General features: G+C 39.5%; 1 protein-coding gene across 3 annotated transcripts in view; it reads left to right on the top strand.

The window, feature by feature from the left end:
* DYM (dymeclin) overlaps positions 1–19,420 on the top strand; it is a 210,226-nt gene that overhangs the window by 80,536 nt on the left and 110,270 nt on the right. For all 3 annotated transcript variants that reach the window (XM_041423558.1, XM_041423557.1, XM_041423559.1), the window contains exons 10-13: positions 897–1,075; positions 7,198–7,323; positions 14,679–14,792; positions 16,085–16,179. In XM_041423558.1, the coding sequence (XP_041279492.1) occupies positions 897–1,075; positions 7,198–7,323; positions 14,679–14,792; positions 16,085–16,179 (514 nt within the window). The remainder of the gene's footprint in view (positions 1–896; positions 1,076–7,197; positions 7,324–14,678; positions 14,793–16,084; positions 16,180–19,420) is intronic.

Raw genomic sequence — 19,420 nt, 5'->3', positions numbered from 1 at the left:
GGGATCCAGAGACAGCCACATCTTCTCTGAGAAACCTGTTCCAGGTCCTCATCATCCTCACAGGGAAGAATTTCTTCCTGATCTCTCATCTCAATATCTTCTCTTTCAGTTTAAAACCCTTCTCCCTTGTCCTATGCCTATTTGCCCATATAAAAATTGTCTCACTCTCTATCTTCTCCAAACCCCCCTGTAAGTATTAGCTTTTTCTTTTCCACAGGGAAATTCTAGATCTTAGGAATCTGTGCAGATGGACGTTTTTGTTGAGGCTGGTAAAGGTTCTGTGAACAGAAAATGTGTTACTTTGAGTGATGTCAGACAATGTGATGTAATGTTTTACATCACTTAACTCACCAAACTCTGCACCACACACCTCTAAAGTCCTGACACTTGCATTTCACTGAGATACCACAGTAATCTTGACCTATGCACATCCACTGACCTTTATACCAAGAAAGGGATGGAAGGGAGATACTCTGCCTTAATGCCGGAGAACTAAACCTGTAAGTTTGATGTGCAGGGTTTGGAATTTAATCACTGGTATTGCTTCCAGAGAAGACCTTGTGCCTGTCCCCCTTCAAGCAGCTCCTGGGATCACATGGAAGCAGTGAAAGTCATATGGAGGGGCAAACTTGTTTTATGAAAAAAGGTGAATGTTTTGTGCAGGTACTGGGGTCTTACTGAAGCTCATATGGGAGGACAACCTCGGCTTTTTGGCACAACTGAAGCTTTATGAGACTCTATTATGGTTTATGACCATTGGTAATAAGAGTCATGGGTGATTTTTGTTTCCTCTTTTTGTGGTGTATTAAATATTTCCCCCAGAGATTTTATAAAATTAACAAATAACTGAATGATAAATGTATTTGTTAAGACTTTATTTTATTTCTTTATTTCAGATAACACTGCTTTTTCATCATCAAATCCACACGCCTTCCAGATTAACTTCAACAGTTTATACACAGCTTTATGTGAGCAGCAGAAATCTGATCAAGCCACTCTTCTCTTGTACATGCTCCTGCATCAGAACAGCAACGTGCGGACCTATGTGTTGGCACGGACAGACATAGAAAATCTGGTGAGTCTTGCTCTGCCTCCTTTATTCTCCTCACAAGGGATTGGCCCTGCAAGCTTGGGTGTCACCAGCTGCCAGTGTCCTCTGTTCTGCAGTGGGAGCAATAGGTTCTGGATCACTCATTTTCCAGTTCTAGCTCACACACATATTTTTGTTACATCATCTCAGGAATGTACGTCTGAGCACATCACTGCAGTCAAGGCTGGTACTGCTAAGACTAGAAGACCATCCTGGATTCCCTCTTTCTCTGTGTGACTATCATGACCCCAGTCAAACCTGCCCACTTCTGATCATTATGTAGAGAAACTGGTAGCAGATATTATTCCATTCATTATTTTATTTATCTCTTTTGGATATTCAGGCCAAAAAGTTGCACAAGCTGTATCTGTGCTTTCAGGAGTAATAGTTAACAAAATGAGCTGTAACTGTACTAACATGCCAGATGTCTTACAGGGCTGACCTAAGACTGAAACTCCTCAAGGAGTAGCTCACAGATTTTATAGAAGTACAATTGTAGTGCCTTTTTAGCTGCTTAAATGGGATTGTGGTTAATGGCCAATATAACAGACACCTGGTATGGTTTTGTAGGTTATAAATTAGCTTATGCTCCCCACTTTAGTAATGTCACAAACCACTTTAACAAATCTTACTTATTAAAAAGCATTCCTTTAATAAGATAATGGCTGTCTGGGGGAATTGGTAACAGAATAGAGGACCCTTTCCATTTTAATATTTGAAATCTTGCCAGGTAATTAGATCCCTTGCCTGTTTGATGGCAGATATGGAGTGAATTTGGTTTCAGTCCAAGTTCTAGCAGATGTATTGCTAAAATCGGAGTTGATAGACGCCACTGTTGGCAAACTGGGGTGAGATGGTTGATGCTGAATTGATTCAAGACTGATCTCCTGTGTCCACAGCAGGTTATGTAGGCAAGGGCTGAGTCATTTTGCATGAATTCTGTGAACAAATGGCTATGTATAATTTTTGGGGCTGCTAGTGTGTGATATGACAAGTTAACAGCTGCTAACCATAACAGTTTGCTGTATCTTTAGACTCACAGCATAGAATCCTAGAATGGTTTGGGTTGGAAGGGACTTTAAAGCCCATCTTGTTCCAACCCCTTGCATGTGCAGGGATGCCTTCCACTAACCCAGGTTGCTCTAGACAAGTAAATATTAGGTGCGTGCATTGTTTTATAATTATGGTGTCTGATACACTTGACAAAAAGCTTTCAGAAAAACAGTGTGGTGCATCTGTCAAAACAAGTCAAGATGCAGGTACTCAGATACTCGCCAGTGTAGGATATTTTCATATATTATCACCTAAAAAAAAATAGTCACAAAATCCCAGAAATTATCAGCAACTTAAAACACTTAATGGGAAAAGCTGAAAAATTCAGAAAAGCATCACTGAAAAGTCAACAGTATTTTGATTTTTTTTTCAATTTTTTTCAATTTTTTTTTCAATTCCAGCATTTGAAACTGCTCTTATTTTGCTTATCATGCTGCTTCTTTGTGATCTTTACTGACATATTTGTCCAGTCCTGTAATTTTTATTGGGCCAGTAGATAAGCTGCAACCAACTGGGAAGAGCAGTTTTAATTGCTCAGTAAGGCAGGCTGAGCCAGACCCAAAAAGAATTGGGAGGGCTGGGAGGGCTAGTGAACGAAGAAATCGTGACCTCCTAACAACAGTCCTGTGGTGAAAAAGGGTAATTCATTAGACTTGATAACGAGATAAAAGGACTTAAGTACTGGAGCTGGCTTCTCTGTATGGCAAGAGTGGTGCTGATACACTGTGTACTGTCCTGGTGTTGCACTTGCAGACTGTACTCCCAGTAGTCAGTAACTAAAAATAGTTACAGACTATTGAAAAATGGATCCCTGTTGAGATACATGGAAGTTTGTTTTTTTTTGCTTTAAAGTTAACACTGTGAGAGGCCTAGGAAGCTAACTCTAGCTGGTCAGAGAAGAGCCTGGGGAGCATCAGGATGTGTATGTGCCTTCGTAAAGGGGAGTCTTTAAAAACAGGAATCTTTGCTTGCAGAGAGGGATGGTAAGAATTAAAGCCTGGAGGTTGATTCCTACCATCCAGAGATACGGGAGAAAAACAGTAAGGTCATTAATCCAGAGTCAAAATGATCTTTGGATGAGAGTGGAGGACTTTTTGAAGGCATGTGGTGTAAATCAGTGGCCTCTTTGTGCAGAGGCAGTTGGATGAATGGGGTGTGAGGTATATAGGTGCTGTGTGAGAGATCACGTCCACAGGCAGCTCTGAGCTCTTGATAAACTTCAGGGGCTTTTGCAGGTTCTTCCTGTTCCACTGCACTCAGTGCATCCCATATGTTGTGTTTTCCCATTTTAATTTGTCTCCCTTTCTGTGCCCAGGAAGCATCACCAGAAGGTGCTCTGTAACATTTCATAAGGATTTTTTGAAATGTGTCTCTGCTCTTCTTGAACTTTAGTGTAACTTGTAAATTAAAAGTTTGTCTTTCTTAGCTGGTACAACAGATACTGTCTCAGCTCACCTCCTCATTTGTATGAATCTCCCTCTGCCAGTTATAGCTAAATACCTTCACCTTCTGTTGGACTTTGTGTTTTATTGTTAATAAAGAACCTTTTTTGCTCTTAATGTAATTCTGCTTGGCAAAATAATAGGATCTTTGTGTGTCCTTCATTACTTCATTTTTAAAAATAACTGGATTAAATGTCTGATGCTAGAAAATCTTCTGTTAGAGACGTTTACATCTAGTATTTGGCTGTCCTTTTCAAAGTGCTTGCAGGGATCATCCAGAAAGTGGTGGGACAGATGAAATAGAGGGCAGTTAGCACATTTTTTGATAAGCTAGTGTTCTGGTCTGTGGATGGGAGACTGTTGAACCTTCTCTTTGAAAGAGCAGTTAGCACCAGTATTGCAGGTAAATATACCAGCTAGATTTCTGTGTGTAAGAAATTAGCTATTCAATGTGTTTTCTTTGGTGGCTGAGTTGAGATTTTGTTCCTGCTCAGCATGATTGGAATGAAATAACATAGATGATTATGTATTTATATCAGCTGATGCTACAACAATATTTTTTTCTGTAGTATAAATTTGTCTTGAGCAGGTTGCTGCTTGTGTTTTGTTGAGTACTAAAGACAATCTATTTTTAAATTATACTGGGAAAACCAGCTTTGGACTGGATATAGCACTTGCAATTTTCAGTTTCTGTTTTTACCTGCCACTTGTTTTGGGGATTGAAAGTTTGAACTTTTTAATTGTGGCTGTTTCTGGCCAGTTAAAAGCTGCTCCTGAGGGAGAAGTGTTAGTAGTGATGCAGTAGAGGTAGTGTGATGGCTGTGAGAAAAGGGTCAGCAATACAAAAGAAGTGGTGGCTGTCTTCTCAATATAGGGTTGGATAAAACCATTGTGTTAGAAGATAGGTATAAAAGTTTTAATGTATGTATGCAGCATAGAAGTATAGAAATGTATTTTGATTGAAAGTCTAGATAAATTTTAATATAATTAAAATATTAACTGAGAGGGTTCTTCTCTTTTGGAGGAATCTTCCAGAATCCTCCTGAGATTCCTTCCAGGCATCTCTCAGGGTTCTTTGAATTCTTCTGGAGACCTGACACCCAGGTTTAGCCCCAGACTTCTTCAAGGAAACTACGTAAAGTCTTACTCTTGAAGAAAACTGTCTCCTCCAAGTTCCACCCAAGACTCCTCACAAGACTCCTCTCCCCCAGAGTATTTAAAATTTTACATTTTCATATGATTAGAATTTTAATTGAATCTTTATTGTAACTTTTTTTGTAGAAGTGGTGGCTTGTTAACTAGTGTTTGTTTTGAGAACAAACATGTCCTAAAGATGTGTGTGTGCCTCAGCAATCAATATACAAAGAAAGACGTGTTGTAAGGAGGAAGGATTATGGAAAGTGTACGAGTTGATTCTGGTTCCATTCAGAAATGGCACATAAGAGAGAATTAGGTTGCCATATGCCTCCCTGAGTTTTGTCCAGTGTGTAGACGGAGCAGAGCCTGAAAGAGGAGTGGGAAGGGCAATGTGGCCAAAGGAGTGGAGGTTTTGGAAGCAGCAGAGTTTTTTTTGGGGCAGGAGGGCTGATTGCCATGATCTGGAGTGCCAGACTACTCTTCAATAGCAAGTATGGAGCTTTAGTAACAGCACTTTCACATATTGGCTCGTAGGGGAATGGCTGCAATGTCTCAGTATCATGTACTTTTAAATGTAGTTTGTAGCCACACACTTGCAGGACTTGGAGCACTTGAGAACATGAATGGACTTTTTCAGTCACAATTAGTATTAATATGTGTAGACAGAGGAGAAATTTTGGGCTGTTCTGAAGGAGTATGTTTTGCCAGAGTGGTTTGTATGGTTTGACACAACCAGATTGAGTCACAATTATCTTTAAAGGTCCCTTCCAACCCAAACCATCCTGTGCTTCCATCTGGGATCTGTCTAGAAAACTAAGAAGTTGTTCCAATGGTTACCTTCAGCAAGGCTTTTGTTGTTCTCCCTGCAAAGTTGTAAATGCAATTCCTCATTAGTTTTGTGTTGCTATGTTGCTTCCAGCTCTATCCAGCTTATTGTAATAACTCTTGGACTTGGAAATGACAGAGCTTTTACAGTGCAAAGCTACATGCAAGTGTTGGAGATGGAAACAATTGGAATGGTGGACCAATGCAGTGGTGTTTGTCTCTCTTTCTCCCTATCCAATGAAGAGGACAATTTTTTTTTTTGTCTATATGCTGACTAGAAGTTCTAGAGAAAACCTGGTCTTTACTCAAGACTGTTACTCAGGAAACACAAAGATAGTACTCTAGTTTCCATTGGAGAGAGAGGGTTCTGAAGGATCCTTTGAAATGGCAAGGGAAGGATGTTTGCAACGTGTAATTTTAAAAAATATTTTAATATTGATTTACTGTTAATAAAAATATTACTGTAAGTATATTCTCCCTCTGCTTCTGTTGTCATCTTGTCTTGACCCTGACCAAAGCATGTGTCGAAAGGTTTTGTGGCCTGCAGCATTCAGATCAATCTCATTTCATTCTAATAAAAACTGGTTTAGTATGTCCCAACAGTTTCGAGGATGGTTGACTGTAAGAGAACATTTTGGTAACTTCAGAGGCTTGTGAAGCACTTGGTGTCCTGGCTGCTCACCAGAATAGGTTTCACATGATTCATCCAGCTGCCTTTGGCCTGTTTTGAAAAACAGCAAATTTTTAGGTGTCTAGAAGCTTCTTGGAACTGAGGGCTTTCTCCAGTTCCTTTTTCCAGGGCTTTTTTGTGATTTCGGCCTATTTCTGCAGCCCAGGGAAGCCACGTTGTACTGAGCCAGTAGAAAGCTAATTTTCATTTGGTAGAGAGACAATGTTTGCATCTGGATTAACTTTAGACTAGCATTCAGGTATGCTTGCTGTTGCAATGAAATCTCATTTTCATTATTATTGCAAGGCTTTGGCTTAAGCTGTTCATCCTGGTGGAAATGTTGCAAGACCTTGGGCTGAACTCTAATCATAATGATCAGTCAGTTCTCTTTGGCTGCATACTATCTAAAATTGGAAAAACAGGCCTCTTCTAGTCTTAACCAAACCCAAACTGGGGATTTTTTTCTGGTATTATCTTCACACACCAAAATGGGATTTAACTTTCATGTCTCAAAATGCCTCTGTTCACCTCAGCTTTGATGTGCTTTGGCTAGGTTTGAGGAGGAAAGGCTTTTCAGAGCAGGCTTGTGGTAGCACAGATGGGTAGACACAACTGTTTTCCTTCTTGGACTGGTGAAAATCTTGTTTAACAATTCTCTTCTCCCTGTAGCATAGAGAGGAGGACTGAAGCGTTTGGAGGTTATGGTAACTGCTGTGGCTGGGAATCTCATTTCTTAGGGATTGAAATTCCATTTCGGACCACAAGAAAACACTTGTTTAGACTGTCTTGTGTGAGAAAATGAAGCAGATGGAAGGTGTTTGGACCCTATATGCCACTGCTCGGGGGAGTTGTTTCAAGAGGGAGGAATTGGTATGAATTGTCAAGGGCAGGGCAACACATGGGACCTTTAGAGCCTCCTCTGTTTAGTGTCTGAGGTATTTGAAGACTAAACTGATGCACCCATTTTTCCTTCCCTAAAGGTTCTGCCGATTCTTGAAATTCTGTATCACGTTGAAGAAAGGAATTCACACCATGTTTACATGGCCCTTATCATTTTGCTGATCCTCACAGAGGATGATGGCTTCAACCGATCCATTCACGAAGTGGTGAGTTGCTGTTTTGGTAAATAATCCTTCGGCTCTAAAAGTAATCTAAATATTTACTTCTAAGAAGATACATCGGCAAAGCTGTTCCCTCAGCAGAGGTTGTATGAGCTCAGCCAAATTTGATGGCAAATATATCTTTCTTTTGTAAGAAGAAGGAACCTGAAGACTGCTTTCAAAACTTTTCCCAAGTGAAATGAACAAACACACTCCCTCCTGTAGAGAAACTGTTGCAAATATCTCTTTTTCTGTCTTTTTTGGTGTTCCCTGTTACAAATTAGCCTAGTAATAGCTGGGCAAGCTGCCTCAAAGGTGCTGAATGTTTGCCATGGAAGTGGAGGGCCTAGAAAAGAGGAAAAAAAACAGGAAACCTTTTTTATTTTTTATTTCTCTAGAAAAACTTTGCTTAACTAGTGTGATGCAGCCTTTAGCTGGAGTTGTATTTTCCATACTAAATGTTACTTCCTTACTTGGCACTTCTTTTTCTGTCTCTCTGTTAGATTAATTTCTATTTTATGTCCATATAACAGGATCCAAATTTTTACTAGCTTTGATGGACCTTGACCATCTGTGCAGGAGAATACTTTGGACAATTATGTCCTAGTTTCCCAGCTTCTAAAGCTATGATACTGCATGAGATATTTGCACTGATTTAATTTAATTTCTTGACTTGGACACAGAAATTCTGTTTTGGGGAAATTATTGTCTTTGTGAATTATTATCTTTTTGAAATTATTGAAATGCAAAATGCTGAAAGCAAGTTTCAAGGTTCCTAAACAGAACTCTCTCCCAGGTGAATTTCCAGACTTACAGTATTTTTTCTCTGAAATTTCATATTACTTAGTATAGCTCTGTGTGTAGAAAGCAGGAAGAGATTATTTAAATGCAGTTTCCTGGGAATATCTCTTTGAAAGCAGCTTTTAGGAGCACCTATAGTAACCATGCAGATGACTGAAATATTTTCTTGAAGCTTTTTCCTGCCTTCAACTCTGTGTGCCTTGAACCTGTACATGTGCACCAGAGGTGTACATGTGTGATGTGTATTTTTAGGTTCTGTGTCACTGAGTCATTTATCCTCTCTCATAAACTGGGCTTGTTGAGAGTTGGAATTCAGCAAGGTGTCATTCTTGCCTCAATCTCTTCCCCTATCACTCTTCGTTCATTTTAGAGGCTTTGCACAATAAATAAATTCAATAAGTCTTTCAATAAATTCCTCGATGAGTAAAAGTGGAAGATTTCCCTAACATTCCTTAATGAGGATCCAGCTGTGGAATGAAAACATAAATCAAGTTTTCTTGTCCGGTTTATCCTGCCTTTCAGCTAACCCTGCCAACAGAGTTGTAGTGTTCGCTTGCAGTGTGGATATTGGTTTACTAGTTGTATCTTAATCAAAACACAAACCCCACCTTGTTCCTTTTACCCTGCACTGATCTTTTCTTCAGTTATGCCTTTGCTTCTGCCATTTTCTTCACAGTTTTTTTTTATTTTACTTCAGATGTTCAGTAACTGCTTCTTTTCCTCTGTGGTTGTTTTCCTGCTCCGTAGTGCTGGGTTCCATTTGTTGATAGTGCTGTGTGTTCAGAGTTTTGCTGGATTTAGTTCTTAGGTGGATAATGAGAGGTGGCTGTGAGGTGCTGCAGGCCTGTCTGTGTGAGCTTCTCCTACACATTCCTACTGATCCCAAGGAGGGAAATAGTTGTAAGGGGAAAAAAAGTTTCAAAGTCATACTTATAAATGCATTTCCCTCACCCATGTCTTTGAATTAATTAAATTGATGTTTTCAGGTATGAATGAGCAAGTTCATTCATACTGTTCAAAAACTTTAGTGTTTAGTATGAAATTAGTCTCATACTTGCTTAAGTATTGACTCCACATCTCCTAAAGCCTAAGAGGGTATTATAGGTCTGCAAAATGATGGGAGTCAGAAAATCTGTGTAGGCAGGCCTTTTTGTAAAATTTAAGCATCTAGCATCAGTTTCATAAACCTCATGCATGCAAGTACACACCAGGTTTTAGCAGTTACAGCAGAATTTTTTTATTCCCTCCATTACCTGGGTAAAAGGTGAAAAAACGATGTGCTGTATTTTAGATCAACCTGTTTTTCTCTCTGCTGTGTATCCTGTGTACTGTTCTTCTAAGAACCATGACTGTACAGTTAATTTATGGGCTATTTTCCTTTGTGGCATTTAACCCACATTTATTTATTGATTTTTAGGATTAATTTTAGTGAGCAAAGTTTTTTAAATCTGGTGATTATACCAACTGGTAAGGAGCTCAGGAAACCACAGAAACTCTTTTTGACTTCTGTAGGATGCTGAAGCATTTTTTATTTAAAATGAATGTGGTCTTAACTGCCTGGAAAATATGATTCAAATCATAGGTCCTGTCCCTGCAGTTGGTTTGATGCAGTTGGGTCACTGTAACCACACAGAATTAAATTTCTTTCACTAATAATAACAATAATTATAATAGCAGAGTAAACAAGTGAATGTAGGAATTCCCCAGAAGGACAAGTATTGGTGATCTTTTGTCCCTGATTTATTAAATTCTAAATAAAATTACATGAGACATCAAAATAACATCATAAGGTATTTGATGTAGCAGTAACCTTATTATGCTACTGTAGCACATTATGCTGTAGTAAATGGTGATACACTCTAAATCACGATTTAGCTGTGTTTATTTTTAGTGTGTTAAAAAATATCTCATGAGTAAAGTTGTGGGAAACTGAGAATCTCACTGCTTGGTGTATGTAGAACTGAGCTCCTGCTCTTTGCATCTTTGCAGTTTGTGCTCCCTCAATTGGAACTGTCCAAGAGCCTGGTATTCAAAAGAATAATTAATCATTTTAATTTATTTTAAAATTATTCTTGCAAGACCAGGGACTAAGCTTTTCCTTTTTTTATCTCTTTAATGTTAACTGCAAACCAATGAGATTGGTCAGTGGGGGCACTGGTTCCAGGTAAATGATTTTGAAATTTAAGATATTTTCATGCTTCATGCCTCTGAAACCCAGAATGGATGGTGGTGGTTGCTGCTGTTGTTTTTGAAATAGCTATTTCAGCTCAGGTTGCTTTCCCCAGTGTAGAGGAGAGGTAACAGGTTCTACTATGTAACTTTATAACTGTGAATTTGTATATATATTTTTAAGAGTAGCGTACTATTTGAAGGAATAGTTATCTCAGTAACTGTCTTTTTTCCCAGGTTGCTGTTTTCAGAGTTTCAGGGAAGGTTTCACTGAAGGTTTCTGGGCTGAGACATGTATTTGTCCATGCTTTCAGCTGTCAATGTGTTACTTAGTGAACCCTGGTAACTTCATGCTTTGCATTAGGAATCTGAAATTTGTCAGGTGGCCTTTGTGCCAGGGCTCTGCCGCTGATAATATGACTAAATGTGACCAAATTATCAGTCTCCGGGCACAGGGAGCAGTCTGTTTCCATCTGCACAGCAGAGACGTAGCCGGAGGTGGCCTGACGTCTGTGGAAACTGAATATTCTCATTTTGCTGCTCCCAGAGCCATCTGGGCTGTGTGCATCCTCCCATGCCCAGGGATCATGTTATCAGCTGAGATAGGCAGGGATGAGCTGCAGCTTGTACAAGTGCAGCTCCCAGCTCCCGTGGGACAGGACTGTGCTCCCAGGGATGTTTCTGCTGCTGCTTGGCAGGGCTTGAAAACACACAGAACCCTTTGGCTTGGAAAAGCCCTGCAAGGCCGTTGAGTCCAAGCATTCCCCCAGCACTGCTAAGGCCACCAGTGACTCTAGTCTCCAAGTGCCACCTCCACATGTTGAGGAAAATGTCTAAGAATGGGAGCCCTGATGTGACAGCAGTTGGCAGAAATTTGAAACAGGCTGGGACTGGCTGTGCATGGAACATGGGATGGTGCAGTAGAGGAGAGGGACAAGAGTTAAACAAGAAGTAGGTAAGATTTTGGGATGCTGAGAAGGGAGATAAATAAAGAGGCAGGACGGGAACAGCATGACAAAAAGCTGAAAGTGAAGTCAGGCTTCTTTTTGATGAGAGACTCAGATGGGCAGGTAGGGCAAAGGAGAGTAACTTCACCCTGACAGAAGGCAGGATTAGGTGGGATATTGGGAAGAAATTCTTCCCTGTGAGGGTGGGCAGGCCCTGGCACAGGGTGCCCAGAGCAGCTGTGGCTGCCCCTGGATCCCTGGCAGTGCCCAAGGCCAGGCTGGATGGGGCTTGGAGCAGCCTGGGATAGTGGAAGGTGGGTTGAGCTGTAGAGTCCCTTCTAACACAAACGATTCCACAGTTCTGTGATGACAAGTTGTGGGTGGGGGGAGTGGAAGCAGGTAAAAGAAAGAGCTGAGAAGGAATGGGCTCTGGAAGGGCGAGGAGGTGGGGATAAGCTACAAGGAAGGAAAACATGAAGGATGATGGCTTCTATATACAACAGAGATCCATGGTGGATGAGAAAGATGTGTCTGGAGATGTTGGAGCGCTCAAGGTACAACTTGAGACTACTTAACTTGTCCCAGTCTCATTCCTCCTGTCTCACTGGGACACCCTGTGGGAGAGAGCACATGATGGAATCTCCTCTCAGTTCCAGCATGGAGTGAATCATGAACTTCCACTTTGGTTGGTGAAGTGCAGGGATGTGCCCCACAAAATAGCACCAAAGAGGTGGGAGGAAACATGGGGATTGTTTTATTTGTGGGAGGAGGTTGGTTTGTTATTTCACTCATAAATCAGAGACTACAAAAACTAACTTACTAGAAATTTAATCAGTTAAGTTGATGGTTATTTGGCCAGAATAAGTGTATTTTGTCTAAGAGGGGGAAAAGAAACTAAACTCAAATTCTTGGGTATCATTTCAGAGCAAATAGAGTGAAATTATTTCTTCAATAATTATCAGGAAATACATCCCTTTATGTACTATTGGTTTCAATTTACATTGTGTGTCATGTCAAAACAAATAATATTTTTTACTACCTATTTTCATTGCTGTATTTTTTAAAAGGTTTGTTACATTTTCAATAAGCATTTAAAAGTCAGGAAATTAAATGTGCAATCACAACTTATCCCTGATATATTTATGTATTACTGAGAGTAACCATTATCTAATGGTCATATACTGTATTCTTCATATAACAATATGTTTTTCTTCTGGAAGGTTTCATATATTTGAGCTTGAGATATTTGCTTAAGATATTTGTCAAAGTGGTTAATTTATTTCTTTATATAAAATCTTCTCTTGAGAACAGGTATATTCATATCGTCATAAATAAGCTGTTATTAAGAAATTATAATTAAGGCAACCAGGATGAATGTCTGCACTTACACTAGCATTTAGCATTTGTGAAGTAACCCATGAACTTGCTGTATCTTACCATATGTTTATACTTAGCAGCCTTGGGATGATCAAGTTCTCCACTACCAGAGTATCTTCTTGCAGTGAAGTTCATACATGTGATTCATTAATTACTTACACTACCAGCTTTTAAAATTTTCAGTTGCCTTTTTTTGTGAAAATATGTGTGGATTTTGCTTTGTCTTTCAGGCATTTCCTGCTAATCATCTATGTTGTTCATCCCAACTAGTTGTCCTTGTTTACTAAAACTCCTTGGATGACTTGTTTTCATTTATACCATCATCACTTTGTCTTAAAATAGTATTAGTGACTTGTTATAACCAGAAATTATATTGGTTTCCACATCCACTCATTGCCTGCTATTTGTGGAAACCTTTCTTGTAGTGATTTCATGTTTCCTATTTGTTCCTCAGCCTTGACCATTCTTCCCTTAAATACCTCTCAAGTCTTTCCATCTTCCCCTTATTCTGATTTTTTTGATCCTTTTAGCAAAAGGTGTTTACTACACCTCAGCCTGTACCTGGGGATGTTTTGTCACCACTGCCATAAAATAGTGTTTTCGCCATCTATAGGTTACAGTCACTGGCTTAATTTTAGCTTCCTTGTGGGAAATAGGAAGGTGCTGACAAAGAACCAGTGATCTGACAATGCAGCATGTGACAATGGAGATGCTTTAAAAAAGTTGTTTTTAAATTTATTTCAAGGATCTGAATTTTTATTTTGTCTTTTCATATATAATAAATTATTTTTATATCTCAAACTTTAAGCTTACCAATAAACATGAGTCATAATATGGATGCTATTTCAGATGTCTCCTGTACTATGAAAGAACTTCCAGAGGTACAGACTCACAGAATGCTTTGGGTTGGAAGAGACCTTAAAGTTCATGTCAGGGTTCCACCCCCTGCCATGGGCAGGGACACCTTCCACTGTCCCAGGCTGCTCCAAGCCCCGTCCAGCCTGGCCTTGGACACTGCCAGGGATCCAGGGGCAGCCACAGCTGCTCTGGGCACCCTGGGCCAGGGCCTGCCCACCCTGCCAGCCAGCAATTCCTGCCCAAGATCCCAAAATCTGTGCCTGCCCTGTGGCAGTGGCAGCCATTCCCTGTGTCCTGTCCCTCCAGTCCCTCTCCAGCTCTCCTGCAGTCTCTCTTCTCTCTCTGAAGTTACACAGGGCAATAGCTTTGTGTGCAGTAGTCCTTGTTAAACATATTTATGTTTTGACTGAGAATAACCCTGAATTTATAGAGGATCTATTCCATGTTTTTAGGACAGTTCCTGTTGAGTCATTTTTACCAGTCCTTTAAGGCAGGGTGTTGGGTACATGTGTTTCCTCCATGTAGGTTGGCTGGCTACAAGGAAAGAGTGGATTGATTCTCCTTCTGCAATAGACTTGGGAATGGTGATTAACTTCATCCACCCTGATAGTGGAGGGCAGTGAAAGACACGAAGCTCTTAATCTAGCTGATGACTTTCTCTTAGTATTAGGTGAAGAGACTTCATACTTTTCAAGGGAAAATCTTCAGTGTGAAGCCAACACACTGTTGATCTGCCCCCCGACCTTCAGTGTGTGTGCTCTTGCCCATCAGTCAGAGCTCCTGTGTGCTGCCTCTTGCCCAGCCAGCCATGAGGGAAAATGGCAAGGCATTGGCAGAATTATTCAGGTGTCTTGGGTGTAAATGGAGACTTTATCAAGTGTCAAGGGTAAAGATGAGTATATAAGTGTGGTGGCACAGGGCATAGAAATTAGCAAAGTGACAAATGTAATCATTTTTCTACACTTGCTGTGTTTCTGTATGACTTAAAGTTGATGAGATCTACTAGGTGATAATGCTGCAGAGGTCTGACTTTTTTTTTTTGGTTAATTTTGTTCTAATTATGCTTTGGAGTACAAAAATTAAGTAACGTTTGAGACTGGAAACTAATTTTCATGTCTTAAGGAATGTGAGACTCCAGACAGCTTCCTATGTTCTTATTCAAACCTAGGTGCTGAAAAGCCTTTTTCTTTTAATTTTTTCTTTTTGCAGATACTGAAAAACATTACTTGGTATGCTGAGCGTGTCCTAACAGAGATCTCACTTGGAAGTCTTCTGATACTGGTTGTGATAAGAACCATCCAGTACAACATGACACGGACAAGGGTAAGAGTTGTGTTGAGCACTTGTGAATTCCTAACCTCAGCAGCTTGAATTCAATTTCAAACAAGGGGTGGGATTTTATTAATTCTATTGCAACCAGTTGGCATCTGGTTTTGCAGGAAGGAAGAAAATAGATCAGCTGTTTTAACTAAGTGTTTGTGAACTTGTAACACAATTTCTGTGTTGTCTTCTAGCTCATTGAATATGGTTCTCTAAAGACCTTTCTTCAGGCACCAGGCTTATCTTCATTTGAGAAGAAAGAGTTCCTTAGTTCCATGAGAAGAAGTGATTCCTTATAAGCTATTTATATCTCTGAATGACTTAAAAGAGGGAATTTCAGGTCTATTTATTGTTAGTTTTTTAGGAAGTATGACAGGAACTGGGCCAGAAGACCTCTTTGAGCTCTCGGAAAGGAAAACTGCTTTAACTTCAGAGCTTTATAGCCTAATTTGATTTTGTACATTGATTTTTCAATGCACAATAGGTTTTTACCTTTTTTGCAAACAAAAACATAATGTAACGCACTTCTGAATATTTTCAACAATTAAAGGCACGGAAGTTTTTACATTACAAACAGTAGCCAAAACGTTAAATATATTTTAAACTGCAAAAATTGAGGATGTTACTTTTATGATAACAAGAATTTGAAGGATTGAGAACAAATTTGGCATATATTTGTAGTACTTAGAATCTGTTATGTTATGTAAATGAATATTTTAGACTTGAATAGGGAAATTAATTCCCTTTGGATTGGATAAGTGACAAGTTTCATTCTGTGAGAACCCTTGACTTTGAAAGGGCCATCAGATAAGTGCTTACCTGGCCAAATGGTTTCAGGGATGCTGAAATGGGGACCAGTGCTCTGAAGTAAGGTGTGGTTATAGTTGAGGGATATGTGGTGTGGTGTGAAAGAGTCAAGAGGAAGATGAGTTATGAAGTTGGAAGTTTTAGGATAAACACTACAAAAGGGAGAGAGAGAAAGGTAGAGAGGAGGAAAATGTCTTTGTGTATATGTTACAGCTGTGGTGCAACTGTAAATGAACATTGAAAGACAAACATATCTATACATATATGTATGTATACACTCTGAAATTAGTATGGAGTCACTTTTTTATAAGCCTTAGATTTTAAGAAAACATGTTGGAAAATCACCGAGTATATATGCTTTATATTTCTGCCTGTGCTTTAAAAGCAACAAATATTACTCTTTTGAATTATTCCTGCCAGAGGTGTCAGGATGTATCCAATGATCAGTTTGATGTGGTTTTTTTTATCTTTCCGCTTCTTTCTGACAGGACAAATACCTTCACACAAATTGTCTGGCAGCCTTAGCAAATATGTCTGCACAGTTCCGCTCGCTTCATCAGTATGCTGCTCAGAGGATCATCAGGTAAATATGAAGACTCTGCTGGAAAATCATCTCTCCTGAAACTCTAGAGTAGAGAAGCTTCAATTTTGTATGCCTTAGTAGTACAGAAACATTAATTTTATATGCCTTAGTAGATACCAATGAACTAAACAGCAGAAATGATAACTGGGTAACTAAATAATCCCAGAATAAATCTTACTTGCTCTATAGTTGAACTTGCTCTGAATGGACAGTAAAAATACTAGTTTCCCTGTCTGGGAAACTTCTGCCTTGTGATCCTCTTAACAGAACAGCTCAATACCTGCCTTCAAACCAGAAGGTTTTCAGGTGTTTGTTTGAATTACAAATTCAGTCATGTGTTCAGTTATTATAAAAATGCACTGAGTGGTGGTTCTCAAGTGCTACACAGAAAGGATTCTCTACATTTCTTCCTGCATATGTGGCAAAAGGTCTATTTTTAAAATCAGACATAATTAAATGATCATTTTGTGACAATACCCTCAAATGTGGGCAATAAAGCCTAAATCTATGCTTTCAAAATGATTAAGTTTATTATCCTGTACAGTAGTCAATAGTCAGTATCTGCTGTGGTTGTAAAACAAGGCCAGAACTTTGAAGAAGCAGATATTGAAGTTGGTCCTTCCTATTGTGTTTCTGTGCTGCAGAGCACATTGTAAAGGCAGGTAACCCTGCGCCAGGCATCCTTCTCATCTTGGCAGCCAGCCCTGCTCCACGCTCCAAGGGAAACTAGGAAGGTCCTTTTTAATGTGATCTGGAATAAATTGTTACAGGGCTTGTCAGGTACAGACTGCCTGCCAAAAATAATAATTGTGTACCTGTACACTTTGTCAAGGACTGGGTTAACATGACATACAGCTTGTTAAGGATTTAATTCTCTCCAAGACACTTCTCCTTTGAAAATGGTTGGTGGTAACAGTAGGACAGGTTACCAATGAATGCATTGTGTTGGTGCCTTTCACCTGCCTTACACTTGCCCTCTTTTCATACCCTTGGCAGAAGTAAAGAGGGTTCAGAGTTAGAAATGGAGCTATTTTCCCCTTACTTGCCACAGACATTGTCTGAAATATTTGCTGTGCTCATTTCTCAAATCATAGACTTCAAGTCTGAGTTTTCCAAGCCTTTGAAATGTTCTGAAATCAGAGATCCTGGTGTGGTGTGAGATACAATTCTCTGACTCTCAAAAACTTGGTCTGGTTCTTACTGTGATACTTCATTTGCCACTTCAGAGCCTGGGTTCTGATTTTGTTCTGTTTTGTTCTATGGCTGTTTCTGCAGCCCAAAGTGAGATGTGTTCTTTTGGGTATATTAGGAGCAGGAAGCAGTTACTTGCTAGTCTGAAGACCTACGAATTTCTCTTACTCTCATTTCATGCAGCTTTTTATCAGGATCCTCTAATATTTGGGAGCCTTATTCCTAATGTCTCTTGACCTGCATAGTTACAATATAACTTTAACAGTGCTGCTTGATTTTTAGCTGTGATATTCTTACTGGAGGCAGACAGACTTGTTCTGCTGCTTGACACTGACAAGTGCAGAAAGAAGGCAAAGAGGTGAATGGCAGAAAATAGGGAAAGGAGATTCTGTCAGAGTGGAAGATCATCGAATCCAGCTGTTGTAGTCCCCATCCCTGGAGATCTTTAAAAGCCATGAGGCGCCTGGGGACATGGGTCAGTGGTGGCCTTGGGCAGTGCTGGGGGAATGGTTGGACTCAATGGTCTTCAAGAGCTTTTCCAACCTAAATGGTTCTGTAGTTCTATTCTGTAATTCTATAAATTATTCTGAGATCTCAGTGCATTTGGAGAAATGTAAATGTGATAGTCTGGTAGGACAGCAGAGAGAAGGATGCTGGCTGTCCCAGCCATTGGGTGCTGGCAGGGTTGGAGCTGTGTTGTTCTGCCTGGAAGTAATGAAGGGTTGGTAGAGAAAATGGTCATACTCATCAGCTGAAGAAGCAAAACAAAGGCAATGAGATCTGTATTATGTGTACTATGATATTCTTAAATAGTCCAAAGACACTCCATGCTGTTGCTTTTAAGCTTCTGTCTTATTGTAGCCAGGCACTCAATATTATTATAAGTGGAAATTGTAATGAAGGAGGTGACTTTAGATTTGAAACAGAACCAGCAAAAACAAGAGGAGTATTAGGGAAAGAAGATCTTATTCTGGAGTTAGAAAACTGTACATCTGGACAATAGGCAAAAATGACCACCAAGACTGGAATTTAATTTGTCACTGTGATCATGATTGCTTGTAAATCAAAAGACACGACTTTAAAAATGTATTAAAATCTGTTGTAAAGTGTCCAGTGGGACTAGGACATAGGCAGGCTGGAAGAAAGAGCCAGTTCCAGGAGCAGCCTGTCTCCTGTTAGACTTTACTGCATTTTCTTCTCAGAAACTTTACAGCCCTGGGTTCCTTGGCAGGTTTAATCATGATTGAAGAAGTATTTTAACCTGATTTTCTCTCAAAATACACTAGATTTGCTATGAAGTTTCAGTTACTAAGAAAAGCAGTACAAATACATGTATTTCTTAAGGGGCTGGTATTTGAGTCAAATATGGTTTTTCCTTTTTCTACCTTGGGAAGTCTGTTATCCACAATTACTAAACTTCGCCAGCAGTGATGGATCCAGTTTTGTTCCATGATGCCAAAGCAGAATATATATATTTATGCTCCTATTCTGCTTCACCATCAGAGTACAAGCATCTTAATCAGAAAGCGTTTTCTGTGAAGGAAAAACAAAATAGTACTTCATATTACATGAAGTATTTCAGGGTATAGGTTTCTAAATTAAGTAGCTCTGAAACACTTAAAATCTGCTTAGCAATACAACTGAATAGACAGTCATAATTTAAACCTCACCAGATGCTCTAATGACTCCTTCCTTAATGTGAGAATTAATTCCATTTCCATGCAGGCTTTTTCCTAATCCTATTCTGAACAGAGACAGCCAATTGTTTTAAATACTGAAGACTATTTTTTGTGAAAGAATGAGCTGGGAATATTCAATGTAGTGCACTTAAGAGCTCAGTAAAATACAACTTCATCATGTTGGGTAATTTGTATCACATTCCAGCAAAGCATGAAAATTGTCAGATTTGTGTAAATCTATCACAAGCAGCTGCTGGAAGTTAAAAATAGAAGTAATAGATGTTTCCTAGTAAGATCCAGGGTTCTCTTAGTGTGGGATGTCCTGTGTTGTAGATTGCCCTGACTTTGAAATCCTTGCTTTCTCTGATCCC

This window comes from Onychostruthus taczanowskii, unplaced genomic scaffold, assembly GCF_017590055.1.
Source record: "Onychostruthus taczanowskii isolate IOZ18803 unplaced genomic scaffold, ASM1759005v1 scaffold79, whole genome shotgun sequence".
Taxonomy (NCBI): Eukaryota; Metazoa; Chordata; class Aves; order Passeriformes; family Passeridae; genus Onychostruthus; species Onychostruthus taczanowskii.
The sequence above is the reverse complement of the archived record's forward strand: the minus strand, read 5'-3'. Positions and strand labels throughout refer to the sequence as shown.